A 27,823-nucleotide genomic window follows, 5' to 3' on the forward strand; every position below is an offset into this window, starting at 1 on the left:
AGAACAGACGGAGAGCGAGTCAGGTAGGGGAGCCGGGGTGCGCATCGCGAGCGGGCGCAACCCGCATCGCGAATCGCATCCCGGCTGGCAGCGGAATCGCAGCGCCCCGGGTCAGAGGACGTGACCGGAGCGCTGCCGCGGGGAGAGTGAAGCGAGCGCTCCGGGGAGGAGCGGGGACCCGGAGCGCTCGGCGTAACAGTACCCCCCCCCTTGGGTCTCCCCCTCTTCTTAGAGCCTGAGAACCTGAGGAGCAGACTTTTGTCTAGGATGTTGTCCTCAGGTTCCCAGGATCTCTCTTCAGGACCACAACCCTCCCAGTCCACTAAAAAAAAATTTTTCCCTCTGACCTTTTTGGCAGCTAAAATTTCTTTGACCGAGAAGATGTCCGAGGAGCCGGAAACAGGAGTGGGAGGAACAGATTTGGGAGAAAAACGGTTGAGGATGAGTGGTTTGAGAAGAGAGACGTGAAAGGCATTAGGGATACGAAGAGAGGGAGGAAGAAGAAGTTTATAAGAGACAGGATTAATTTGACACAAAATTTTGAAAGGACCAAGATAGCGTGGTCCCAACTTGTAGCTAGGGACACGGAAGCGGACATATTTAGCGGAGAGCCATACCTTGTCTCCAGGGGAAAAAATGGGGGGAGCTCTTCTTTTCTTATCCGCGAACTTCTTCATGCGTGATGAAGCCTGTAAGAGAGAATTTTGGGTCTCTCTCCATATGATGGAAAGGTCACGAGAAATTTCATCCACAGCGGGCAGACCAGAGGGCAAGGGAGTAGGGAGGGGGGGAAGAGGGTGACGGCCGTACACCACGAAAAATGGGGATTTGGAGGAAGACTCAGAGACCCTGAAGTTATACGAGAATTCGGCCCATGGGAGGAGATCTGCCCAGTCATCCTGGCGGGAGGAAACAAAATGTCGCAAATAATCACCCAAGATCTGGTTAATCCTTTCTACTTGTCCATTGGACTGGGGATGATATGCAGAAGAAAAATTTAATTTAATCTTGAGTTGTTTACAGAGAGCCCTCCAGAATTTAGACACGAATTGGACGCCTCTATCCGAGACAATCTGCGTAGGCAACCCGTGAAGACGAAAAATGTGTACAAAAAATTGTTTAGCCAACTGAGGCGCAGAAGGAAGACCAGGAAGAGGGATGAAATGTGCCATTTTGGAGAATCGATCAACGACCACCCAAATAACAGTGTTGCCACGGGAAGGGGGTAAATCAGTAATAAAATCCATACCAATCAGAGACCAAGGCTGTTCGGGGACAGGCAGAGGATGAAGAAAACCAGCGGGCTTCTGGCGAGGAGTCTTATCCCGGGCACAGATAGTGCAGGCTCGCACAAAGTCCACAACATCCGTCTCCAGAGTCGGCCACCAATAGAAGCGGGAGATGAGTTGCACAGATTTCTTGATACCCGCATGACCTGCGAGATGGGAGGAGTGACCCCATTTGAGGTTTCCGAGGCGTTGGCGAGGAGAAACAAAGGTCTTTCCTGGAGGAGTCTGCCTGATGGAGGCAGGAGAAGTGGAGATCAGGCAGTCAGGTGGAATGATGTGTTGCGGAGAGAGTTCAACTTCTGAGGCATCCGAGGAACGAGAGAGAGCATCGGCCCTAATGTTCTTATCGGCAGGACGAAAGTGAATCTCAAAATTAAATCGGGCAAAGAACAGAGACCACCGGGCCTGGCGAGGATTCAGCCGTTGGGCAGACTGGAGGTAGGAGAGGTTCTTGTGGTCGGTGTAGATAATAACAGGAGAACTTGATCCCTCCAGCAGATGCCTCCATTCCTCAAGTGCTAATTTAATGGCTAGAAGCTCTCGATCCCCGATGGAGTAGTTCCTCTCCGCTGGAGAGAAGGTCCTAGAGAAAAAACCACAAGTGACAGCATGCCCGGAAGAATTTTTTTGTAGAAGAACAGCTCCAGCTCCCACTGAGGAGGCATCAACCTCCAATAGGAAGGGTTTGGAAGGGTCAGGTCTGGAGAGGACGGGAGCCGAAGAAAAGGCAGACTTGAGTCGTTTAAAGGCGTCTTCTGCTTGAGGAGGCCAGGACTTGGGATCAGCATTTTTTTTGGTTAAAGCCACGATAGGAGCCACAATGGTAGAAAAATGTGGAATAAATTGCCTGTAATAATTGGCGAACCCCAAAAAGCGTTGGATAGCACGGAGTCCGGAGGGGCGTGGCCAATCTAAGACGGCAGAGAGTTTGTCTGGATCCATCTGTAGTCCCTGGCCAGAGACCAAATATCCTAGAAAAGGAAGAGATTGGCATTCAAACAGACATTTCTCAATTTTGGCATAGAGTTGGTTGTCACGAAGTCTCTGAAGAACCATACGGACATGCTGGCGGTGTTCTTCTAGATTGGCAGAAAAAATTAGGATATCGTCCAGATATACAACAACACAGGAGTATAACAGATCACGAAAAATTTCATTGACAAAGTCTTGGAAGACGGCAGGGGCGTTGCACAGTCCAAAGGGCATGACCAGATACTCAAAGTGTCCATCTCTGGTGTTAAATGCCGTTTTCCACTCGTCCCCCTCTCTGATGCGGATGAGGTTATAGGCGCCTCCTAAGTCCAATTTAGTGAAGATGTGGGCACCTTGGAGGCGATCAAAGAGTTCAGAGATGAGGGGTAAGGGGTAGCGGTTCTTAACCGTGATTTTATTAAGACCGCGGTAGTCAATGCAAGGACGTAGGGAGCCATCTTTTTTGGACACAAAGAAAAATCCGGCTCCGGCAGGAGAGGAGGATTTACGGATAAAGCCCTTCTTTAGATTCTCCTGGACGTATTCGGACATGGCAAGAGTCTCTGGGGCAGAGAGAGGAGCCGAGGAGAAGAAACGCCTCGTGCGAACAGAGTCCATATCTTGGCGGAGTTCCTGACGCCTTTCGGAAAAACGCATGTCAATGCGAGTGGCTAGGTGAATAAGTTCATGTAGATTAGCAGGAATTTCTCGTGCGGCCAGAACATCTTTAATGTTGCTGGATAGGCCTTTTTTGAAGGTCGCGCAGAGGGCCTCATTATTCCAGGACAATTCTGAAGCAAGAGTACGGAATTGTACGGCATACTCGCCAACGGAAGAATTACCCTGGACCAGGTTCAACAGGGCAGTCTCAGCAGAAGAGGCTCGGGCAGGTTCCTCAAAGACACTTCGGATTTCCGAGAAGAAGGAGTGTACAGAGGCAGTGACGGGGTCATTGCGGTCCCAGAGCGGTGTGGCCCATGACAGGGCTTTTCCGGACAGAAGGCTGACTACGAAAGCCACCTTAGACCTTTCAGTGGGAAACAGGTCCGACATCATCTCCAGATGCAGGGAACATTGGGAAAGAAAGCCACGGCAAAACTTAGAGTCCCCATCAAATTTATCCGGCAAGGATAAGCGTATCCCAGGAGCGGCCACTCGCTGCGGAGGAGGTGCAGGAGCTGGCGGAGGAGATGACTGCTGAAGCTGTGGTAGTAACTGTTGTAGCATAACGGTCAGTTGAGACAGCTGTTGGCCTTGTTGCGCTATCTGTTGTGACTGCTGGGCGACCACCGTGGTGAGGTCAGCGACAACTGGCAGAGGAACTTCAGCGGGATCCATGGCCGGATCTACTGTCACGATGCCGGCTGGCAGGTAGTGGATCCTCTGTGCCAGAGAGGGATTGGCGTGGACCGTGCTAGTGGACCGGTTCTAAGCCACTACTGGTTTTCACCAGAGCCCGCCGCAAAGCGGGATGGTCTTGCTGCGGCGGTAGTGACCAGGTCGTATCCACTAGCAACGGCTCACCTCTCTGGCTGCTGAAGATAGGCGCGGTACAAGGGAGTAGGCAAAAGCAAGGTCGGACGTAGCAGAAGGTCGGGGCAGGCAGCAAGGATCGTAGTCAGGGGCAACGGCAGAAGGTCTGGAAACACAGGCAAGGAACACACAAGGAACGCTTTCACTGGCACTAAGGCAACAAGATCCGGCAAGGGAGTGCAGGGAAGTGAGGTGATATAGGGAAGTGCACAGGTGAACACACTGATTGGAACCACTGCGCCAATCAGCGGCGCAGTGGCCCTTTAAATCGCAGAGACCCGGCGCGCGCGAGCCCTAGGGAGCGGGGCCGCGCGCGCCGGGACAGAACAGACGGAGAGCGAGTCAGGTAGGGGAGCCGGGGTGCGCATCGCGAGCGGGCGCAACCCGCATCGCGAATCGCATCCCGGCTGGCAGCGGAATCGCAGCGCCCCGGGTCAGAGGACGTGACCGGAGCGCTGCCGCGGGGAGAGTGAAGCGAGCGCTCCGGGGAGGAGCGGGGACCCGGAGCGCTCGGCGTAACACATATACTGTTATTATAAAAATGGATGTGAATGTGGGACTGTTGTGATAGAAGAAGGAAATCCTTGAGTGCTCAGATTGTTTGCAGCTTCTCTGACAGGGTATACAACTGGATGCATCCTTTTGAGTGGTGCTGAATCTTAGTATAGTACAGGCTTTATTTTTTTTAACTTTGTTAAAGGGGTATTAAAAACAAAAAAATAGGGGAAAGGTGGCACACATTCCTAGAGTGCCAAACCACCACTCCATTCAGTGGGGAGAGTTTGTTGCCAATTCTCATGATTGCAGTGGGTCCCAGAGGTCAGACCTCCCCCGATCAGATACTTATCCTCTATCCTATACTGTGGATAGACAGACTTTAAATACAGAAGCTACGGCTGATTGATAAATCTGGTCCCTCTGCTGTTAGTCTAATCTAAATTTGAACTGTTACATTTTAAGTGACTCACTTTAGGTAGGGATAATGCTGCAAAATATTGGTGCATGATATTAATTATTAGATTATGCCCTTTCAGCCAATGCCACGCCCCTTTCCAGAAGTCTACATCCCCTTGTCAAGCTAGGCACATTTTCCTGTTCTTTTTGGCCCAAACAGCATAATAAATGTCTGTCAATTACTGTGTGCCACAATTTTGGCGCATTTGGAGCCACAATTGTGGGGCAACAGCTTTAGTATATGTGGGCATTTAGAGATCAAACAGCGTCCCAATCCTGTTGTTCCACTAATTCAGTAGGATTCTTGATCCAACAGTCCACAGGTACGACAAACCAAAAAAGTAAGGATACATAAGGCACTACTGAGAAATAGGGGAATACCCAGTTTTACCACAAGAGATATAGTAATATACATCAACTATGTGCACCTCACAAGATAGGAGAGACTAAACAGATCCCAACCATCCAGATGTACTTTAAACCCCTCTTTCATTCCTGGGCTATAGATGACAGCATGCCACCATATAAATGACAGCATGCCACCATATAGATGACAGAATGCCACCATATAGATGAAAGCATGCCATACATATAGATGACAGCATGCCACCATAAAGATGACAGCATGCCACCATATAGATGACAGCATGCCACCATATAGATGACAGCATGCCCCCATATAGATGAAAGCATGCCATACATATAGATGACAGCATGCCACCATATAGATGACAGCATGCCCCCATATAGATGACAGCATGCCATCATATAGATGACAGCATGCCACCATATAGATGACAGCATGCCATACATATAGATGACAGAATGCCACCATATAGATGAGAGCATGCCACCATATAGATGACAGCATGCCACCATATAGATGACATGCCATCATATAGGTGACAGCATGCCACCAGATAGATGACAGCATGCCATACATATAGAGGACAGCATGCCATACATATAGATGACATCATGCCACCATATAGATGAAAGCATGGCACCATATAGATGACATCATGCCACCATATAGATGAAAGCATGCCACCATATAGATGACAGCATTCCACCATATAGAAGACAGCATGCCACCATATAGATGACATGCCATCATATAGGTGACAGCATGCCACCATATAGATGACAGCATGCCATACATATAGATGACAGCATGCCATACATATAGATGACATCATACCACCATATAGATGACAGCATGCCACCATATAGATGACAGCATGCCACCATATAGATGACAGCATGCCCCCATATAGATGACAGCATGCCCCCATATAGATGACAGCATGCCCCATATAGATGACAGCATGCCCCCAAATAGATGACAGCATGCCCCCATATAGATGACAGCATGCCCCCATATAGATGACAGCATGCCCCCATATAGATGACAGTATGCCACCATATAGATGACAGCATGCCACCATATAGATGACAGCATGCCACCACATAGATGACATCATGCCACCATATAGATGACAGCATGCCCCCATATAGATGACAGCATGCCACCATATAGATGACAGCATGCCACCATATAGATGACAGCATGCCACCATATAGATGACAGCATGCCCCCATATAGATGACAGCATGCCACCATATAGATAACATGCCACCATATAGATGAGAGCATGCCACCATATAGATGAGAGCATGCCATACATATAGATGACATCATGCCACCATATAGATGACAGCGACAGCATGCCACCATATAGATAACATGCCACCATATAGATGAGAGCATGCCACCATATAGATGAGAGCATACCACCATATAGATGACATCATGCCACCATATAGATGACAGCGACAGCATGCCACCATATAGATGACAGCATGCCCCCATATAGATGACAGCATGCCCCCATATAGATGACAGCATGCCCCCATTTAGATGACAGCATGCCCCCATATAGATGACAGCATGCCCCCATATAGATGACAGCATGCCACCATGGTCCATGAGCCATTACAATATTATTAAACTTGCTCAACTTGTTTCTGGGTTGTTATCTGCTTTTTTAATACTAGAAAAAAAAATTATTTATGTATTTTTCTAACGTTTATTTAAGAGCCCTATTATATGCACCGATTCACAATGTAAATGAGTGCCACTTGCATTTGTAAAAAAATAAATAAATAAACACTATAAAAACACTTGAAATGCATATACATTTTCTGCTACATTATGTGAAAACATGAATCTATCATGGGGACCTAATGTTAGTAAAAATATTCCATCCAAGTCATTTCAACAGATTATCACAAAATGCATGAAAGTGAATGATAGCACAAGCCTTGCCCTTATGTTTACATGACTATATTCATACACCCATTCCAGATTTGTCACAGCATAAGAATTTGCCTGAATGAATAGGTCTCTTTCATACTGAACTTGCTAAGTGAAGAAAATGTACTGAAACATGCTTCTTGAGAATCCTTCCTGTCATGAAGGTTTTATAATAAAATTGGTTTCATTTTACATAGATATGATGTGTCTATAACACACAAGGAGTTAAGCAAGTGCAGGGCAGGTAACATGTAACCAATCAGGAGCTGCTGTTGCTTCACACCCCTCCAGCAAACATCAAGGACATGAGGAGTCACTGACAGGAAATTGTTGTGTATGTTAAAACAAACTTGTCATGGGGGTTTCTCTGCATGTGATGTAGTGTCTCAGGGTGACCTTACTACTGTTTGACAAGCAAAGTGCCTGTGACTGAAGCATGTGACTGTCACATTTGGATCTATATACAAGTCACTTTTGAAAACATCCTGCTACTCATTTATTTGCTTCAAAATTTAACATGATGTCCACAATCATAGTTAGTGAGTTCTCTTAAGGGTACAGTACCCTAGAAAATAGATTGAAAAAAATATGACTCTGATAAAGAGTGTCTCTAGGTCCATGTCCCATTTCTTTCTGTCGCCCTGGAGGGAGCTTGGCCTGGACAAGTGATTAGTTTCTTCCTTTACACCTGACACACACACTGGTCCTGCAGGAGGTCCAACCGAAGGGACTGGAGCTTCACTTGATGGAGACTATTCCAGGGTCATGTGTTCTGGATGGCTACTGAAGGGGGGCTGCCTCTGAGGTCATTTAGGCATGTCTGCAAGCAAACAGCCTAGCAAACAGCTTGGCATCTGCTTTGGGATTGCCCCTTTGCACAGGGTATGCTGGGCAGCTGGAAGTGGGATGGACTTTGCACCCAGGAAGAGTCTACTGTACTTAAACTTAAGGATCAGGCCCATTTTGGCCTTAAAGGGGTACTCCGGTGGAAAACATTATTTTTTTTTTTAAAGGGGTTCTCCGGTGCTTAGACATCTTATCCCCTATCCAAGATGCCTGACTGAGGGAGTCCCGCCGTTGGGGACCCCCATGATCTTGCACGCGGCACTCCGTTTGTAATCAGTCCCCGGAGCGTGTTCGCTCCGGGTCTGATTACCGGCGACCACAGGGCCGACGGAGTGTGATGTCACGCCTCCGCCCCCGTGTGACGTCACGCTCCGCCCCTCAATGCAAGCCTATGGGAGGGGGCGTGACAGCTCCGCGGACTGATAATAAACGGGGTGACGCGTGCAAGATCACGGGGGTCCCCAGCGGCTGGACTCCCGCGATCAGGCATCTTATCCCCTATCCTTTGGATAGGGGATAAGATGTCTAAGCACCGGAGAACCCCTTTAAATCAACCGTTGCAAGAAATGCCCGCATCAGGAACTATTCAGAGCAGGAGAAAATCCCCAGTGCAAACTTATGCAGCTCTGGACAGTTCCTGACAGGGGCAGAGGTGTCAGCAAAACAAAAGAATGTCCTCTGTAGCATACAGCTGCTAAAAAGTACTGGAAGGGTAAAGATTTTTAATAGAAGTCATTTACAAATCTGTTTAACTTTTTGGCACCAGTTGATTTAAAAAAAAAATGTTTCCCACCGGAGTACTCATTTAACCCCTTAAGGACCCAGTCCATTTGGGCCTTAAGGACGCAGACAATTTAATTTTCACGTTTTCGTTTTTTCCTCCTCGCCTTCAAAAAATCATAACTCTTTTATATTTTCATCCACAGACTAGTATGACTGCTTGCTTTTTGTGCAACCAGTTGTCCGTTGTAATGCCATCACTCACTTTACCATTAAATGTATGGAGCAACCAAATAAAAACTATTTGTGTGGTGAAATTAAAAAGAAAACCGCAATTTTGCTAATTTTGGAAAGTTTTGTTTTCACGCCGTACAATTTACCGTAAAAATGACATGTGTTCTTTATTCTCTGGGTCAATACGATTAAAATGATACCCACGACAACATTCTTTTCTATTACTGTTGCGCTTAAAAAATCGCAAACTTTTTAACCAAATTAGTACGTTTAAAATCCCCCTATTTTGAAGACCTATAACTTTTTCATTTTTCCATTTAAGCGGCGGTATGAGGGCTCATTTTTTGCGCTGTGATCTGTACTTTTTATTCATACCATATTTGCTTATGTAGAACTTTTAATCCATTTTTTATAAATTTTTTGGGGAATAAAATGTTATAAAAAAGCATCTATTTTGGACTTTGTTTTATTTTTACGTTCACCTCGTTCACCATACGGTATCATTCCCATTTTATTTTAATAATTCAGATATTTACGCACGTGGCGATACCAAATATGTATATAGAATATTTTTTTAACACTTTTTGGGGGTGAAATAGGGAAAATGGGACAATTTACGTTTTTATTGGGGGAGGGGGTTTTTCACATTTTTTTTACTTTATTTTTTTACTTTAATTTTTACACTTTAACCCCTTAACGACGCAGGACGTATATTTACGTCCTGCGCCGGCTCCCGCGATATGAAGCGGGATCGCGCCGCGATCCCGCATCATATCGCGTCGGTCCCGGCACTAATCAACGGCCGGGACCCGCGGCTAATACCACACATCGCCGATCGCGGCGATGTGCGGTATTAACCCTTTAGAAGCGGCGGTCAAAGCTGACCGCCGCTTCTAAAGTGAAAGTGAAAGTGACCCGGCTGCTCAGTCGGGCTGTTCGGGACCGCCGCGGTGAAATCGCGGCGTCCCGAACAGCTGATCGGACACCGGGAGGGCTCTTACCTGCCTCCCCGGTGTCCGATCGACGAATGACTGCTCCGTGCCTGAGATCCAGGCAGGAGCAGTCAAGCGCCGATAATGCTGATCACAGGCGTGTTAATGCACGCCAGTGATCAGCATTAGAGATCAGTGTGTGCAGTGTTATAGGTCCCTATGGGACCTATAACACTGCAAAAAAAATGTTAAAAAAAAGTGTTAATAAAGGTCATTTAACCCCTTCCCTAATAAAAGTTTGAATCACCCCCCTTTTCCCATAAAAAAAATAAAACAGTGTAAAAAAAATAAAAAATAAACATATGTGGTATCACCGCGTGCGTAAATGTCCGAACTATAAAAATATATCATTAATTAAGCCGTACGGTCAATGGCGTACGCGCAAAAAAATTCCAAAGTCCAAAAAAGCGTATTTTGGTCACTTTTTATATCATTAAAAAATGAATAAAAAGTGATCAAAAAGTCCGATCAAAACAAAAATCATACCGATAAAAACTTCAGATCACGGCGCAAAAAATGAGTCCTCATACCACCCCATACGTGGAAAAATAAAAAAGTTATAGGGGTCAGAAGATGACATTTTTAAACGTATACATTTTCCTGCATGTAGTTATGATTTTTTCCAGAAGTGCGACAAAATCAAACCTATATAAGTAGGGTATCATTTTAACCGTATGGACCTACAGAATAATAATAAGGTGTAATTTTTACCGAAATATGCACTGCGTAGAAACGAAAGCCCCCAAAAGTTACAAAATGGCGTTTTTTTTTCGATTTTGTCGCACAATTATTTTTTTTTCCGTTTCGCCGTGCATTTTTGGGTAAAATGACTAATGTCACTGCAAAGTAGAATTGGCGACACAAAAAATAAGCCATAATATGGATTTTTAGGTGGAAAATTGAAAGGGTTATGATTTTTAAAATGTAAGGAGGAAAAAACGAAAGTGCAAAAACGGAAAAACCCTGAGTCCTTAAGGGGTTAATAGTCCCCATAGGGGACTATTTATAGCAATCACGCGATTGCTAATCCTGTTCAGTGCTATGTATAGGACATATCTTCTGCTCTGGTCTGCGGGAAGGCAACAGAGCCAGGTGAGGGGACCTCCGTCTGCCGTCGCGCTGCGGACGATCCGATCATCCATTTTAATGACCGCGATGCTGCAGATGCCATGATCTGTATTGATCATGACATCTGAGGGGTTAAAGGGGTATTCCAGGCAAAACTTTATTCATATATATCAACTGGCTCCGGAAAGTTAAACAGATTTGTAAATTACTTCTATTAAAAAATCTTAATCCTTCCAATAGTTATTAGCTTCTGAAGTTTTCTGTCTAACTGCTCAATGATGATGTCACGTCCCGGGAGCTGTGCATGATGGGAGAATATCCCCATAGGAACTGCACAGCTCCCGGGACGTGAGTCATCAGAGAGCAGTTAGACAGAAAACAACTCAACTTCAGAAGCTAATAACTATTGCAAGGATTAAGATTTTTTAATAGTACAAATCTTACAAATCTTTACCATCATGCTGCATTCGTTCCCCGGCGTCCTGGCCGGATACCTGCCTTCACACCGGACCACTATGCACCTTTTGCTTATGCAATAAAGAAAGTTTTTGCAAGTCTGAAAATTCCGGTGAGTGCCGTCTTATACTTTTTACATCCCTCTTGTACTTACATAATTTACAAATCTGTTTAACTTTCCGGAGCCAGTTGATATATAAACAAAAGTTTTGGCCTGGAATACCCCTTTAATGGCGGACATCTGCAGGATCGTGGGTGTCTGCCATTATGGCCAGGTCCCTGGCTGCAATCAGCAGCCGGGACCTGCCGCGCATGATCCGGGCATCGCTCCAATGCTCGCAGTTCTGATTAGGACGTAAATGTACGTCCTGGTGCGTTAAGTACCACCTCACCAGGACGTACATTTACGGCGCTCGTCGTTAAGGGGTTAAGGACCAGGCCAATTTTATTTTTGCATTTTCGATTTTTTTCTAAAAATCATAACTCTTTTATAATTCCGTTCACAGACCCATATGAGGGCTTGTTTTTTGTGTTATCAATTTTACCATAAAATATATGGCACAACCAAAAAAAACATTATTTATGAGGGTAAATTGAAAAGAAAACCGCAATTTATGAAATTTTGGAAGGCTTTGTTTTCACGCTGTACACTTTAAAGTAAAAATGGCATGTGTTCTTTATTCTGTGGGTCAATACGATGTTATATGCCTTTTTAACCCCTTAACGACGCAGGACGTATATTTACGTCCTGCGCCGGCTCCCGCGATATGAAGCGGGATCGCGCCGCGATCCCGCATCATATCGCGTCGGTCCCGGCGCTAATCAACGGCCGGGACCCGCGGCTAATACCACACATCGCCGATCGCGGCGATGTGCGGTATTAACCCTTTAGAAGCGGCGGTCAAAGCTGACCGCCGCTTCTAAAGTGAAAGTGAAAGTGACCCGGCTGCTCAGTCGGGCTGTTCGGGACCGCCGCGGTGAAATCGCGGCGTCCCGAACAGCTGATCGGACACCGGGAGGGCTCTTACCTGCCTCCCCGGTGTCCGATCGACGAATGACTGCTCCGTGCCTGAGATCCAGGCAGGAGCAGTCAAGCGCCGATAATGCTGATCACAGGCGTGTTAATGCACGCCAGTGATCAGCATTAGAGATCAGTGTGTGCAGTGTGGGACCTATAACACTGCAAAAAAAAAGTAAAAAAAAAGTGTTAATAAAGGTCATTTAACCCCTTCCCTAATAAAAGTTTGAATCACCCCCCTTTTCCCATAAAAAAAATAAAACAGTGTAAAAAAAATAAAAAATAAACATATGTGGTATCGCCGCGTGCGTAAATGTCCGAACTATAAAAATATATCATTAATTAAGCCGTACGGTCAATGGCGTACGCGCAAAAAAATTCCAAAGTCCAAAAAAGCGTATTTTGGTCACTTTTTATATCATTAAAAAATGAATAAAAAGTGATCAAAAAGTCCGATCAAAACAAAAATCATACCGATAAAAACTTCAGATCACGGCGCAAAAAATGAGTCCTCATACCGCCCTGTACGTGGAAAAATAAAAAAGTTATAGGGGTCGGAAGATGACATTTTTAAACGTATAAATTTTCCTGCATGTAGTTATGATTTTTTCCAGAAGTGCAACAAAATCAAACCTATATAAGTAGGGTATCATTTTAACCGTATGGACCTACAGAATAAAGATAAGGTGTAATTTTTACCGAAATATGCACTGCGTAGAAACGAAAGCCCCCAAAAGTTACAAAATGGCGTTTTTTTTTCGATTTTGTCGCACAATGATTTTTTTTTCCGTTTCGCCGTGCATTTTTGGGTAAAATGACTAATGTCACTGCAAAGTAGAATTGGCGACGCAAAAAATAAGCCATAATATGGATTTTTAGGTGGAAAATTGAAAGGGTTATGATTTTTAAAAGGTAAGGAGGAAAAAACGAAAGTGCAAAAACGGAAAAACCCTGAGTCCTTAAGGGGTTATAATTGTACCGCTTTAAAAAATCTCAAATAATTTTAACAAAATTAGTATGTTTGAAATTGCCCTATTTTGACCACATATAACTTTCTCATTTTTCCGCATACAGGGTGGTATTAGGGCAAATTTTTTGCGCCGTGATCAGTAGTTTTTATCGGTACCACTTTTGCTTATATTTTACTTTTTATAAATTTTTTATAAATTTATTTTGGAATAAAATGTGACAAAAAACAGCAATATATTGTTAATTGTGCCGATCACAGTATGGGATAGTTAAATGGGCACTGTCATGAAGTAAAAAAATTGATATGTTGTAACACTTAAGTACTACAACATATCTCTAATATATGGTATCCGTGAAGAGAAATGAAAATATCGGCACTCACCAATGTGGCTGCAGGGTCTTCTTTATTGAGACATACTCACATGCGGGGTACAGAAGAGAGGGGAGTGGGGGGACAAGTGGTGGCGACCGAGCTCTAGTTTCGCACACTTGGTGTGCTTCGTCCGGCCATCGATAGGACTATGCATAGATCATAGCACTAATCAGTATTATCGGCTATCTTCTACTCTGGTCTGCTCGATCTCAGACCAGAGCAGAAGACCCCAGGAGATGAACGGGGGCAGGTGAGGGGACCTCCGTCCGCCATTATGGATGATCGGATCCCCGCACGGATGTCTGCCATTAACCCCTCTGATGCCGTGATCAATACAGATCTGTATTGATCATGGCATCTGAGGGGTTAATGGTGGACATCCGTGCCATCGCGGATGTCCACCATTACCGACGGGTCCCTGGCTGCTGAGAGCACTGGTCCAGTGCTTGCAGTCATGGCAGAGCGTAAATGCACCATGACGTCAATTTACATCCATTGCCATTAAGGGGTTAAGGGACCATTTCCTGGGCATCACACTTTTTGGGGTAATAATAAAGGTCTGTAAGGGTTCAAGTCTATGATTTCTCCTACCTATTCCCAACTTCCCATCATCCATCCCCATCACTGTCTATACTGCCCCATTGTTTGACTTGTTCGGGGAACTATGTCTGATTGTGCTTGGTCAGACTGCTGCATATTTTCCTATGAGCAAACACACAGGGTGGGCTCGCCTTAAACCTCACTGCACTCACAGGGCTGCCACGGGTGCCACTGTGTGTCTGCTCAAAGGAGAATATGTAGCACATTTCCTGCTGTGCAGCAGATTTTGTGCAGCGTGCAATACACTGCATATACAGTGTCTGACCCTTCCCCCAAGAAGCTTTTCTAGGTTTGCATTTTACTTGAATGTGAGATTATGTTATTGCAATTTAATGTTATATCACAGTGTGATTTTAATCTTTTTACATTAAAAACTACTTTCTTCTCCTACACTGCAAATTGTTGTGTATGATATTATTTGTGAATTGCCTAGTATTGCAATGTATTTATTATATTGTCAGTTGCAACGGAGAACATTTGATCGTAAGTCTTTGAGCCTACATGAAGAGGTAAGTCTGGGAATAACAGTAGAGGATTAAGTTCACACTGCATAAAATTCCAGATATATTAATTGTATATGCATTTTCATCCGTAATCAGCAAAAAAAATAAATAAATACTGTCACAAAAATGCGTCCCAAAAGAAGTAGTGAAAGCAAGCAGATATGGAAAGGTAAATGATATAATCTCACTGTCAATGTGGAGTGTTTACCTATGCTAACACGATAAATGTATTTTTAGTTTATATATACCCAGATGAGTAGCAGGTAAGGTTATTAGGGTTAACACGTGACTCTTTTTCTAGAACAAATACATTATGTGAGAAAAGACACTTGTTTTACATTTAGCATATCAGCAGAAATAACAAACAGAACTATGTTAAGATCCCCAAACTGGTGAATATTAACACACCCAACTAGTTTTGTACTCTTTATAACTGTATCACTTTTATATGAATTTTTTTCATAAGTGGTAGGCTTGGAATAAATCATCCAAAAAGTCACACATTCCAAATGATAGGGGATAAGATGTCTGATCGCGGGTGTCCCGCAGCTGGGGACCCCCACGATCTGTCATTCCGCACCCACCTTTGTTAGCTCTCCGCAGCACTGGAGGCTCCGAGTGCGATGCGTTATGACCACGGGGCCCGAGTATCATGACATATATTGTAGTAGATAGCCTAGAGATATAGAGACCAAATATGTGCAACTGTTAAATATGAGATCCACTACTTATGCATATACTCCTATAAATGACCTCACTTTAATTAGACACTTGAACAAATTATGATGTAAAAATATAGAAATCTTTTTGATACAAAAAAGTGAATGACAAACAATTGATACCCACATAAATCCCCTAAAAAACATCAATACACAAGACATGTTAAAAATACATGGAAGGGGGAGCACATAGATGGCCAGCTATGGATCAATAAAGACTCCCTCAAATGGGATGTCTTAGTACTGCACCAAAAGTAGCAGGCAGTCACTGGAGTGGGGCAATTAATAACAATTAATAACAAAATTGAAAGACATAACTAAAGGGCATAAATGTCACATAATAGAAAATAACAGTCCCATGCCAATATAGTGCCCCAAACAGATAATAAGCATGCCACAATGTAAACAGTAACTCACTGGTGCCAGGGCTGTCGGCTTTTCACTCGCGTTCCCCTGCCTCATCCTCCTATCCATGGCTGGCCATCTATGTGTTCCCCCTCCCATGTATTTTTAACATGTCTTGTGTATTGATATTTTTTAGGGGATTTATGTGGGGTATCAATTGTTTGTCATTCACTTTTTTGTATCAATAAAGATTTCTATATTTTCACATCATAATTTGTTCAAGTGTCTAATTAAAGTGAGGTCATTTATAGGAGTATGTGAGTGTGTGTATGTATATATATATTTGACCGCCGGCGGAGACAAATTTGCGAGATAAGTGCCTCACTATTTCATAGTTTCACATTTGCATCTATTACACCATAGCTGTAATGCTCTTCATGTTTTAACTGCATGTTCATGTTTCACCTATATCCTTGTGCTGGCAGTGTGCTGCTGCATTCTTCTGTTGCTGTATATCTAGCCTAGTAGCGTGCACCTGTAGGCCAGGTCCATATAATAGTTTGGTATCAACTAAAGTGCTGGCTGACTTATTCTTTGTCTGTATTGCACATACGGGGGAGTGGCTACCTCCATGTTGGCCTTGCACCCCACCCACCTCTATCAGGTGTGTATATAAGGTGTCTTGGATGTTCCAGACCCTGCCATGCTTACTGAACTGTTCACACAGAGGCATATTCACAGTGTAGGGTCCGTCCCAAGGAGGCCACCTTATCGCGGTGGGACGGTCCAAGCTATTTGACCGCCGGCGGAGACAAATTTGCGAGCTAAGTGCCTCACTATTTCATAGTTTCACATTTGCATCTATTACACCATAGCTGTATAGCTCTTCATGTTTTAACTGCATATTCATGTTGCACCTATATCTTTGTGCTGACAGTGTGTTGCTGCATTCTTCTGTTGCTATATATATATATATATATATATATATATATATATGTATATATATATATATATACTGCTCCACTTGAACAACACAATATAACTCCAAGTCAATCACACTTCTGTGAAATCACACTGTCCACTCAGGAAGCAACACTGATTGACAATCAATTTCACATGCTGTTGTGGTGACCTGCTTCCTGGCTGATGTTTTAGTCACTTTGAATGCTTGCAGTGCTTTCACTCTAGTGGTAGCATGAGACAGTCTACAACCCACACAAGTAGCTCAGGTAGTGCAGCTCATACAGGATGGCACATCAATGCGAGCTGTGGCAAGAAGGTTTGCTGTGTCTGTCAGCGTAGTGTCCAGAGCATGGAGGCTCTACCAGGAGACAGGCCAGTATATCAGGAGACGTGGAGGAGGCCGTAGGATGGCAACAACACAGAAGCAGGACCTTTGTGCAAGGAGGAGCAGGAGGAGCACTGCCAAAGCCCTGCAAAATGACCTCCAGCAGGCCACAAATGTGCATGTGTCCACTCAAACGGTCAGAAACAGACTCCATGAGGGTGGTATGAGGGCCCCACGTCCAAAGGTGGGGGTTGTGCTTACAGCCCAACACCGTGCAGGACGTTTGGCATTTGCCAGAGAACACCAAGATTAGCAAATTTGCCACTGGTGCCCTGTGTTCTTCACAGATGAAAGCAGGTTCACACTGAGCACATGTGACAGACATGACAGAGTCTGGAGATGCCGTGGAGAATGTTCTACTGTCTGCAACATCCTCCAGCATGACCGGTTTGGCGGTGGGTCAGTGATGGTGTAGGGTGGCATTTCTTTGGGGGCCGCACAGCCCTCCATGTGCTTGCCATATTCTGGTCTTCTAAACCTTTTTTTTACTGAGATCAAACCATTGTTAAAGTCCATGCTAGATTTGAATATATGTGAAATAATTTGTCTCGATCTTTGTATAAAATAACAAAAGCACAATTAAAAGGCCTTGCAGGTCTAAATATTTCTTTCAAATCTGCCTTTCAAGTCACAGCTCATCCGCAATTGGTTGACATGTAGAGTCTCTGGCATCCCCTGGTCTTCACTCTTTAAGGGGTCATCTCAATGTGGTGGCCCCGGGGAAGACACAATGACAATAAAGTGGATGCAGGGTTCACTGGTATCTCACTTGTCCCAAAGGGGGGCAGAGTCATGGTAGTGATGAACCCCAAGTGCCCTCTAGAGTCACTAGATCTGTCAAGAGTGAGGGGCTGCACTGGTTGAATATAGTGTATATGCCCTGGGCCTCTTCCTGGTGATGATGTCCTGGCTGATGATGTGTGGAAGGCCTGTGATATTAAGCGCAGTGTAAACTAGCACACAGAGTCTGAATGGGTGTTGAAGCATAACTGCTAACTTTTACTGAACATCTTTCACATAAGCACAGATATTGAACAACATAATAAGTAACTTTCACTAAACATCTGTCACAGAACCACAGATCTTGAACAGTTCTAACAAATCAACACCTGTTACACAAGGTGATGTCAGCTTTATCGGCTGATAATTGTCCTATGTAATAGGGCCCAAATGAGTAGAACAACAGGCACTATGCACATAATCCAAAAATGACATGGCAGCAGCATAGTTAGTAAAAAGGCCAATGCCAAGCTTAATGTCAAATGAAGGACTCAAACACAATAGCAGAAGCACATGAACAAAAGTTAAGGGTTGTCAATCTTGATCAACAGGCAAGGCATGGCAGGATGTTTGTTCCCCTTTAAACAGGCCGCCATGCCTGACATTATCTTAGAGTACAGTTCCCTAAGCAAACCAACACCACTGTACTACTGGAGTAGCATAGCTGCTGCCCAAACCAGCAGTGTTGTAATGAAAAACAAGAGCCAACGCAGGAGCAGATGAACATTTGTCATTAACTAGAACATAACTAGGACTAGGCATAGTAAATAACACCAGTCCAACACCCTCTAATCCCTATGCTACTTTTCATATAATGATATATTAGGAATAAAGCAGTACACAGTGTACCAGAAGAAGCAGGGTTGCCCATGGTGGCTAACTTATTAGCCCTGCTGTTTACCTGTAAAATTTGTGTATGTTCATCACTGTGTAAGTGGTGGAAATTTTATGCACCCCACTACAGTCTTTGAACAAACCCTTACAATGGAAAGAACTTTTTTGACAGGCTCTACATATATAAATCAGGTAGCGTTTCCCCTGAATTTAAATAAATAAAACTATTTAACTGTCACCACACATTTGGCGGGGAGATTCCTCTTAGAAGAGACAAATACACAGAAAAAAATATTTGCGACATGCGTTAAATGGGCACTGTCAGATTCAAAAACGTTTTATATGTTGTACATCTTGGCAAAAGATTAACCTTTCTAATATACTTCATAAGAAAATTTGATTTACTTTTTATAGAAATCATGGCTTATACAATCATGGCTTTGTCCAAGCTGAAGCACAGGCATGGACAAAGTCCAGTAAGTCAGGGTGGGCTAGCACTCCTCTGTGCCCTCTCCTGTCTGATAGGATAGGAGAGAGCACAGAGGAGTCCTATCAGACAGGAGAGAGCACAGAGGAGTCCTATCAGACAGGAGAGAGCACAGATGAGTCCTATCAGACAGGAGAGAGCACAGTGGAGGAATATCAGACAGGAGAGAGCACAGAGGAGTGCTATCAGACAGGAGAGAGCACAGTGGAGTACTATCAGCCAGAAGAGAGCACAGAGGAGTGCTATCAGACAGGAGAGAGCACAGAGGAGTACTATCAGACAGGAGAGAGCACAGAGGAGTGCTATCAGACAGGAGAGAGCACAGTGGAGTGCTATCAGATAGGAGAGAACACGAAGGAGTCCTATCAGACAGGAGAGAGCACAGAGGAGTCCTATCAGACAGGAAAGAGCACAGATGAGTGCTATCAGACAGGAGAGAGCACAGAGGAGTACTATCAGACAGGAGAGAGCACAGAGGAGTGCTATCAGACAGGAGAGAGCACAGAGGAGTACTATCAGACAGGAGAGAGCACAGAGGAGTACTGTCAGACAGGAGAGAGCACAGAGGAGTGCTATCAGACAGGAGAGAGCACAGAGGAGTACTATCAGACAGGAGAGAGCACAGAGGAGTACTGTCAGACAGGAAAGAGCTTAGATGAGTGCAATCAGACAGTAGAGAGCACAGAGGAGTACTATCAGACAGGAGAGAACACAGAGGAGTGCTATGAGACAGGGGAGAGCACAGAGGAGTGCTATCAGACAGGAGAGAGCACAGATGAGTGCTATCAGACAGGAGAGAGCACAGAGGAGTACTATCAGACAGGAGAGAGCACAGAGGAGTACTATCAGACAGGAGAGAGCACAGAGGAGGAATATCAGACAGGAGAGAGCACAGAGGAGTGCAATCAGAGAGGAGAGAGCACAGAGTAGTCCTATCAGACAGGAAAGAGCTCAGATGAGTGCAATCAGACAGTAGAGAGCACAGAGGAGTGCTATCAGACAGGAGAGAGCACAGTGGAGTGCTATCAGATAGGAGAGAACATGAAGGAGTCCTATCAGACAGGAAAGAGCACAGATGAGTGCTATCAGACAGGAGAGAGCACAGAGGAGTGCTATCAGACAGGAGAGAGCACAGAGGAGTACTATCAGACAGGAGAGAGTACAGAGGAGGAATATCAGACAGGAGAGAGCACAGAGGAGGAATATCAGACAGGAGAGAGCCCAGAGGAGTGCTATCAGACAGGAGAGAGCACTGAGGAGTACTATCAGACAGGAGAGAGCACAGTGGGGTGCTACCAGACAGGAGAGAACACAAAGGAGTACTATCAGACAGGAGAGCGCACATAGGAGTGCTATCAGACAGGAGAGGGCACAGAGGAGTCATATCAGTCAGAAGAGAGCACAGAGGAGTGCTATCAGACAGGAGAGAGCACAGAGGAGTCCTATCAGACAGGAGAGAACACAGAGGAGTCCTATCAGCCAGAAGAGAGCACAGAGGAGTGCTATCAGACAGGAGAGAGCACAGAGGAGTGCTATCAGACAGGAGAGAGCACAGAGGAGTACTATCAGACAGGAGAGAGCACAGAGGAGTACTGTCAGACAGGAGAGAGCACAGAGGAGTGCTATCAGACAGGAGAGAGCACAGAGGAGTACTATCAGACAGGAGAGAGCACAGAGGAGTACTGTCAGACAGGAAAGAGCTTAGATGAGTGCAATCAGACAGTAGAGAGCACAGAGGAGTACTATCAGACAGGAGAGAACACAGAGGAGTGCTATGAGACAGGGGAGAGCACAGAGGAGTGCTATCAGACAGGAGAGAGCACAGATGAGTGCTATCAGACAGGAGAGAGCACAGAGGAGTACTATCAGACAGGAGAGAGCACAGAGGAGTACTATCAGACAGGAGAGAGCACAGAGGAGGAATATCAGACAGGAGAGAGCACAGAGGAGTGCAATCAGAGAGGAGAGAGCACAGAGTAGTCCTATCAGACAGGAAAGAGCTCAGATGAGTGCAATCAGACAGTAGAGAGCACAGAGGAGTGCTATCAGACAGGAGAGAGCACAGTGGAGTGCTATCAGATAGGAGAGAACATGAAGGAGTCCTATCAGACAGGAAAGAGCACAGATGAGTGCTATCAGACAGGAGAGAGCACAGAGGAGTGCTATCAGACAGGAGAGAGCACAGAGGAGTGCTATCAGACAGGAGAGAGCACAGAGGAGTACTATCAGACAGGAGAGAGTACAGAGGAGGAATATCAGACAGGAGAGAGCACAGAGGAGGAATATCAGACAGGAGAGAGCCCAGAGGAGTGCTATCAGACAGGAGAGAGCACTGAGGAGTACTATCAGACAGGAGAGAGCACAGTGGGGTGCTACCAGACAGGAGAGAACACAAAGGAGTACTATCAGACAGGAGAGCGCACATAGGAGTGCTATCAGACAGGAGAGGGCACAGAGGAGTCCTATCAGTCAGAAGAGAGCACAGAGGAGTGCTATCAGACAGGAGAGAGCACAGAGGAGTCCTATCAGACAGGAGAGAACACAGAGGAGTCCTATCAGCCAGAAGAGAGCACAGAGGAGTGCTATCAGACAGGAGAGAGCACAGAGGAGTCCTATCAGACAGGAGAGAACACAGAGGAGTCCTATCAGACAGGAGAGAGCACAGAGGAGTGCTATCAGACAGGAGAGAGCACAGAGGAGTGCTATCAGACAGGAGAGAGCACAGAGGAATGCTATCAGACAGGAGAGAGCACAGTGGAGTGCTATCAGATAGGAGAGAACACGAAGGAGTCCTATCAGAAAGGAGAGAGCACAGAGGAGTCCTATCAGACAGGAAAGAGCACAGATGAGTGCTATCAGACAGGAGAGAGCACAGAGGAGTACTTTCAGACAGGAGAGAGCACAGAGGAGTGCTATCAGACAGGAGAGAGCACAGAGGAGTACTATCAGACAGGAGAGAGCATAGAGGAGGAATATCAGACAGGAGAGAGCACAGTGGAGGAATATCAGACAGGAGAGAGGACAGAGGAGTCCTATCAGACAGGAAAGAGCACAGATGAGTGCTATCAGACAGGAGAGAGCACAGAGGAGTACTATCAGACAGGAGAGAGCATAGAGGAGGAATATCAGACAGGAGAGAGCACAGTGGAGGAATATCAGACAGGAGAGAGGACAGAGGAGTCCTATCAGACAGGAAAGAGCACAGATGAGTGCTATCAGACAGGAGAGAGCACAGAGGAGTACTATCAGACAGGAGAGAGCACAGAGGAGTGCTATCAGACAGGAGAGAGCACAGAGGAGTGCTATCAGACAGGAGAGAGCACAGTGGAGTGCTATCAGATAGGAGAGAACATGAAGGAGTCCTATCAGACAGGAGAGAGCACAGAGGAGTCCTATCAGACAGGAAAGAGCACAGATGAGTACGATCAGACAGGAGAGAGCACAGAGGAGTACTATCAGACAGGAGAGAGCACAGAGGAGTGCTATAAGACAGGAGAGAGCACAGAGGAGTGCTATCAGACAGGAGAGAGCACAGAGGAGGAATATCAGACAGGAGAGAGCATAGAGGAGTGCAATCAGACAGGAGAGAGCACAGAGGAGTACTATCAGACAGGAGAGAGCACAGAGGAGTACTATCAGACAGGAGAGAGCACAGAGGAGTACTATCAGACAGGAGAGAGCACAGAGGAGTGCTATCAGACAGGAGAGAGCACAGAGGAGTACTATCAGACAGGAGAGAGCACAGAGGAGTGCTAGCCCACCCTCACTTGCTGGACTTTGTCCATGCCTGTGCTTCAGCTTGGACAAAGCCATGATTTTATAAGCCATGATTTCTATAAAAAGGAAATAAAATTTTCTTATGAAGTATATTGGAAAGGTTAATGTTTTGCCAAAATGTACAACATATAAAAAGTTTTTGTATCTGACAGTGCTCAACAACAAAATCTGTCACACATAAAAACATCTCAAGGTACATGATACATTTCACCTGGGCATAAGAAAACACTTACTGTTAAAGATGTGAAAGTCAGACAGATACCTCCAAAGCCATTCAGAGAAAGAGCAAGAAATATGACAGGGGCTAAAACTGTGAAAACATGTTAAACCATATAGTTACACACATATCATATACTAATAGATAAAAAGATACTAGCATAGGAAAGAGGTATAAATAAAGGATAATTTGCGGACCAGTGTTTATAAAGCAAGTGATAACAAAAGTATCTGTTCAGTTTAATTGTTACAACTGATAATAGGACAGACTGTATGAAAAATGCCTGTGGTCTATTTGCCATACAATTTCTAAGGTATAAGATACACAAAGTATCATATTTGAAGCTGCAACCTCTAAAGATCATGAGATTGAAGGGGCCACAGTGCTAATTTAGCGCTGCATGTCAAGTTTTCTATGCACAGAGGCACTCCTAGCACTCCCATTTGTTCAGGAAACTGGGTCCATTCTGCAGTTCTCTGTGTTATAGTGGGTAGCCTGGGTACTGCTGTGTAGGAAAACTGTTAAGGGAATGCAGTAGCAAATCAACACATTTGTCCGCTTAATTCTAAGGATCAATGGGGTCCCCAGAGGTTGGACCTCCACTGATAATAAACTACTGGAATATATTAGTAATATTTCATCATTTTATAAGATAAGAAAACTGCTTTAACAAAAAAAAAATAAATACACCACATACCTGATGGATCATATCCAGCAAGAGCCATCAAAGCACATGATAGTGCAAAACAGAAGCTGTGATAAATAAAATAAAAATAGTCACAAATATCCATGTTTACTGTTTTAATTAAAAGCCTTACTTAGGTAGATCTTTTGAGTTGATATATCATGATGCTATATGGAAACAAATATATACACAGCAAGCAATGGGAAGAGCAGCACAACAAGTTTCAGGAGTAAGGTGGTGCACACAGTCCACATAGCCCTGGTCAATGGCCCAAATGCAATTCCAAAAACAAAGGCGGCTGCAGAACTCAATTAAATGCGAAAACAGTTTTTTATTTATTTATTCCATTTTCAAATACAACATGCAATGTTTTAGCTGCCCATGCAGCCTTTTTCAAGCATGCTGAAACGTTGTGTGTTGTATTCGAAAATGGAATAAAAGCACCTGTTTTTGGATTGCAGTGCTGCAACTGCCTTTGTTTTTGGAAATATATATATATATATATATATATATATATATATTCTCAGGGATGTGGAATTCCACTCACCTGATGCCCAGGACAAGCAGTTCTGGGCACTGGGCAGGTGACTTTTGCCGACATTTAGCCTTCTTCGGGCTAGTAGAGCTGGCCAGACAACCCGACTGCGCTTAGGGTGTATGGAGCAGGCTCCTGAATCGAGCCTGCTCCATACACAGTAACCCCCAGCTGATTTCAGTAGCTGGGTGCCACCGCTAATAGCCCAGCATGTGGTGACCGATGTGGCTGGCAATTAACCCTTTATATCACTGCTTTCAAAATTGACAGTGGCATCTAAAGGGACCTTAAACCAGTCCCTGGTGGTCCAGTGGCTCCTCTACCTGGCTGCCATGGATATGTATTTGATTGAACCTGCCCAGAGCAGGCTCAATCAAATGAGCACATATCACACAGATCAATGGAGTTCAATAGAACTGCATTGATCTGTATGAGAAATTCAATCATTCCTCCTAAAAGTCCCTCCTAGAGGTCTGGATATGGAGTCACACTCAAAATCAACATGGAAAACTACATTACAGGCTAATCCAACTTTGATGTAATGTCCTTAAAACAAGTCAAAATGAGGCTCAGTAGTTTGTGTGGCCTCCATGTGCCCATATAACCTCCCTACAATGCCTGGGCATGCTCCTGATGAGGTGGTGGATGGTCTCCTGAGGGATGTCCTAACAGACCTGGACTAAAGCATTTGCCAACTCCTGGACAATCTGTGGTGCAACTTGGTATTGGTGGATGGAGTGAGACATGATGTCCCAGATGTGCTCAATCAGATTCAGGTCTGGGGAACAGGTGGGCAAGTCCATAGTATCAATGCCTTCTTCTTGCAGGAACTGCTGACACACTTCACCCACATGTGCTCTAGCATTGTCTTGCATTAGGAGGAACCCAGGGCCAACCGCACCAGCATATGGTCTCACAAGGGGTATGAGGATCTCATCTTGGTACCTATTGGCAGTCAGTCTACCTCTGGCATGCACATGGAGGGCTGTGTGGCCCCCCCAAAGAAATGCCACCCCACACCATTACTGACCAACCGCCAAACCCATCATGCTGGAGGATGTTGCAGGCAGCAGAACGTTCTCCACGGCGCCTCCAGACACTGTCACATCTGTCACATGTGCTCAGTGTGAACCTGCTTTAATCTGTGAAGAGCACAGGGCACCAGTGGCAAATTTGCCAATCTTGGTGTTCTCTGGGAAATGCCAAATGTCCTCATGGAGTCTGTTTCTTACCGTTTGAGTGGACAGATGCACATTTGTAGCCTGCTGGAGGTCATTTTGCAGGGCTCTGGCAGTGCTCCTCCCCTTCCTCCTTGCACAAAGGTGGAGGTAGCAGTCCTGCTGCTGGGTTGCTGCCCTCCTACGGCCTCCTCCACATCTCCTGATGTACTGGCCTGTCTCCTGGTTGTGCCTCCATGCTCTGGACACTAAGCTGACAGACAGACACAGCTCGCATTGATGTGCCACCCTTGATGAGCTGCACTACCTGAGCCACTTGTGTAGGCTGTAGACTCCGTCTCATGCTACCACCAGAGTGAAAGCACTGCCAGCATTAAAAAGTGACCAAAACATCAGCCAGGAAGCATAGGAACCGAGAAGTGGTCTGTGGTCACCACCTGTTGCATCCCTCCTTTATTGGGGGTGTCTTGCTAATTGCCTATAATTTCCACCTGTTGTCTGTTCCATTTGCACAATAGCATGTGAAATTGATTGTCAATCAGTGTTGCTTCCTGAGTGGACAGTGTGATTTCACAGAAGTGTGATTGACTTGGAGTTACATTGTGTTGTTTAAGTGTTCCCTTTATTTATTTTTTTGAGCAGTATATAGCTCAATTATATATATATATTTTGAGCAGCCCTGCAGAATATAGTTAACATAGCATATATACAGCACAGAGAACATCATTAAAAAAAAACGTGCCAGAATAGTGTTTTTTTCATACTGTCACCCAAAAAAACGTAGTCACCCCAAAAAGGTGCCTTTCAAAAATGGCCTGCAAAAACAAGTCCTCATACAGCTATCTCATGAAAATAATTCACACATCCTCTCTGGATGCAGTGAGGCAAAATGCAGGAGCAGGCAAATTCATACACCCAGCAGTTTATTGCCTTACACCCCACCTCAACATTTGCTAGATCCCAAAAGTGGTTCCCCAGAGATGAAGTGTTAATGATGATGTTTTAGACCTTGTGCTGCTAAAAATGAGTCAACAGAAGAGCACAGCTTTTAGAAGGGCCATCTGACCATTAACACCCATGGGCTGATATCTATAACAAATTTATCTCCACCCTCCAACTTCTGAGCAATTGTATCATGAGACTTGATAGTTATATTTCATTAAAACTTTGGTTTTAGGCACCTATAGAAGTGATCGGTTTGCATATATAACACAATAATATACTTCCCTGTAGCAGTGATTTTCACTCTTGCACTTGGCAGACATGCCTAGTAAATAGTAATAGTAACCTATAAGCAATGACTGTCGTCGGGCAACTAGTCTTGTTGGATATTGCTGATGACCAGGTTTCCTAATTCTATAATATACAACCTTATGAAAAGTTTCCTCAGATCAGTAAATATTAAGCATTCACTTACCTTCCCACTAATCTAAGTGGACGGGGCCCATATCGATCCATCAGAATCCCCAGTGGGAGTGTTGCTGCGCTCAAAAGGAAGGAGCCAATGGTAAAACCTAAATTCAGCATTTCTTCTTGGGCATTACATGTTAGCCAGGGCTCTGGTAAGGAGTTATTTTTAGGCAATGATTCATTTTTAGTTAAAGTTGATAAATCAGATGAGTTTGACTCTGTAAAATAGAAGTATTAACTTTTTTAATATTAAAGCTTTATATAAGAACCAAAGGGCTACAGAAAGCTGAAAAAATTTGGGAGCAGGAATCTTTCAAATTAACATCAAATCAACCTTTACAAACATAGAGAAGAATAGAGACACACAGAAAATAATCAAAGGATCCAGGAAATTAGTATTCACTTATACAAGCAATATGACAGAAAAACTCTAGCCAATGTAACAAAGGCAAAAACAACAGAAAACAGAAGTGGCATAGATGTCAACATGGTCCCCCACAAAGCACCTCACAGTAAAACCACAAAGTTATGGGACCCCAGAGAAAGACAACTTTATTTTGACTCTGATAAATCCTCATTAAAGGGGTACTCCGGCGCTAAGACATCTTATCCCCTATCCAAAGGATAGGGGATAAGATGCCTGATCGCGGGGGTCCCGCCGCTG

The 27,823-nt window shown here is 44.7% G+C and overlaps 1 protein-coding gene across 1 annotated transcript in view; it reads right to left on the reverse strand.

Annotated features, from left to right (window-relative positions):
* SLC43A1 (solute carrier family 43 member 1) overlaps positions 1–27,823 on the reverse strand; it is a 154,195-nt gene that overhangs the window by 80,436 nt on the left and 45,936 nt on the right. Inside the window, exons 3-5 of the mRNA XM_056531175.1 lie at positions 27,167–27,377; positions 24,049–24,104; positions 23,368–23,444 (exon numbers count right to left, since the gene is read on the reverse strand). Of these exons, the coding sequence (XP_056387150.1) occupies positions 23,368–23,444; positions 24,049–24,104; positions 27,167–27,377 (344 nt within the window). The remainder of the gene's footprint in view (positions 1–23,367; positions 23,445–24,048; positions 24,105–27,166; positions 27,378–27,823) is intronic.

This window comes from Hyla sarda, chromosome 7 (assembly GCF_029499605.1).
Source record: "Hyla sarda isolate aHylSar1 chromosome 7, aHylSar1.hap1, whole genome shotgun sequence".
In the NCBI taxonomy this organism is placed as follows: Eukaryota; Metazoa; Chordata; class Amphibia; order Anura; family Hylidae; genus Hyla; species Hyla sarda.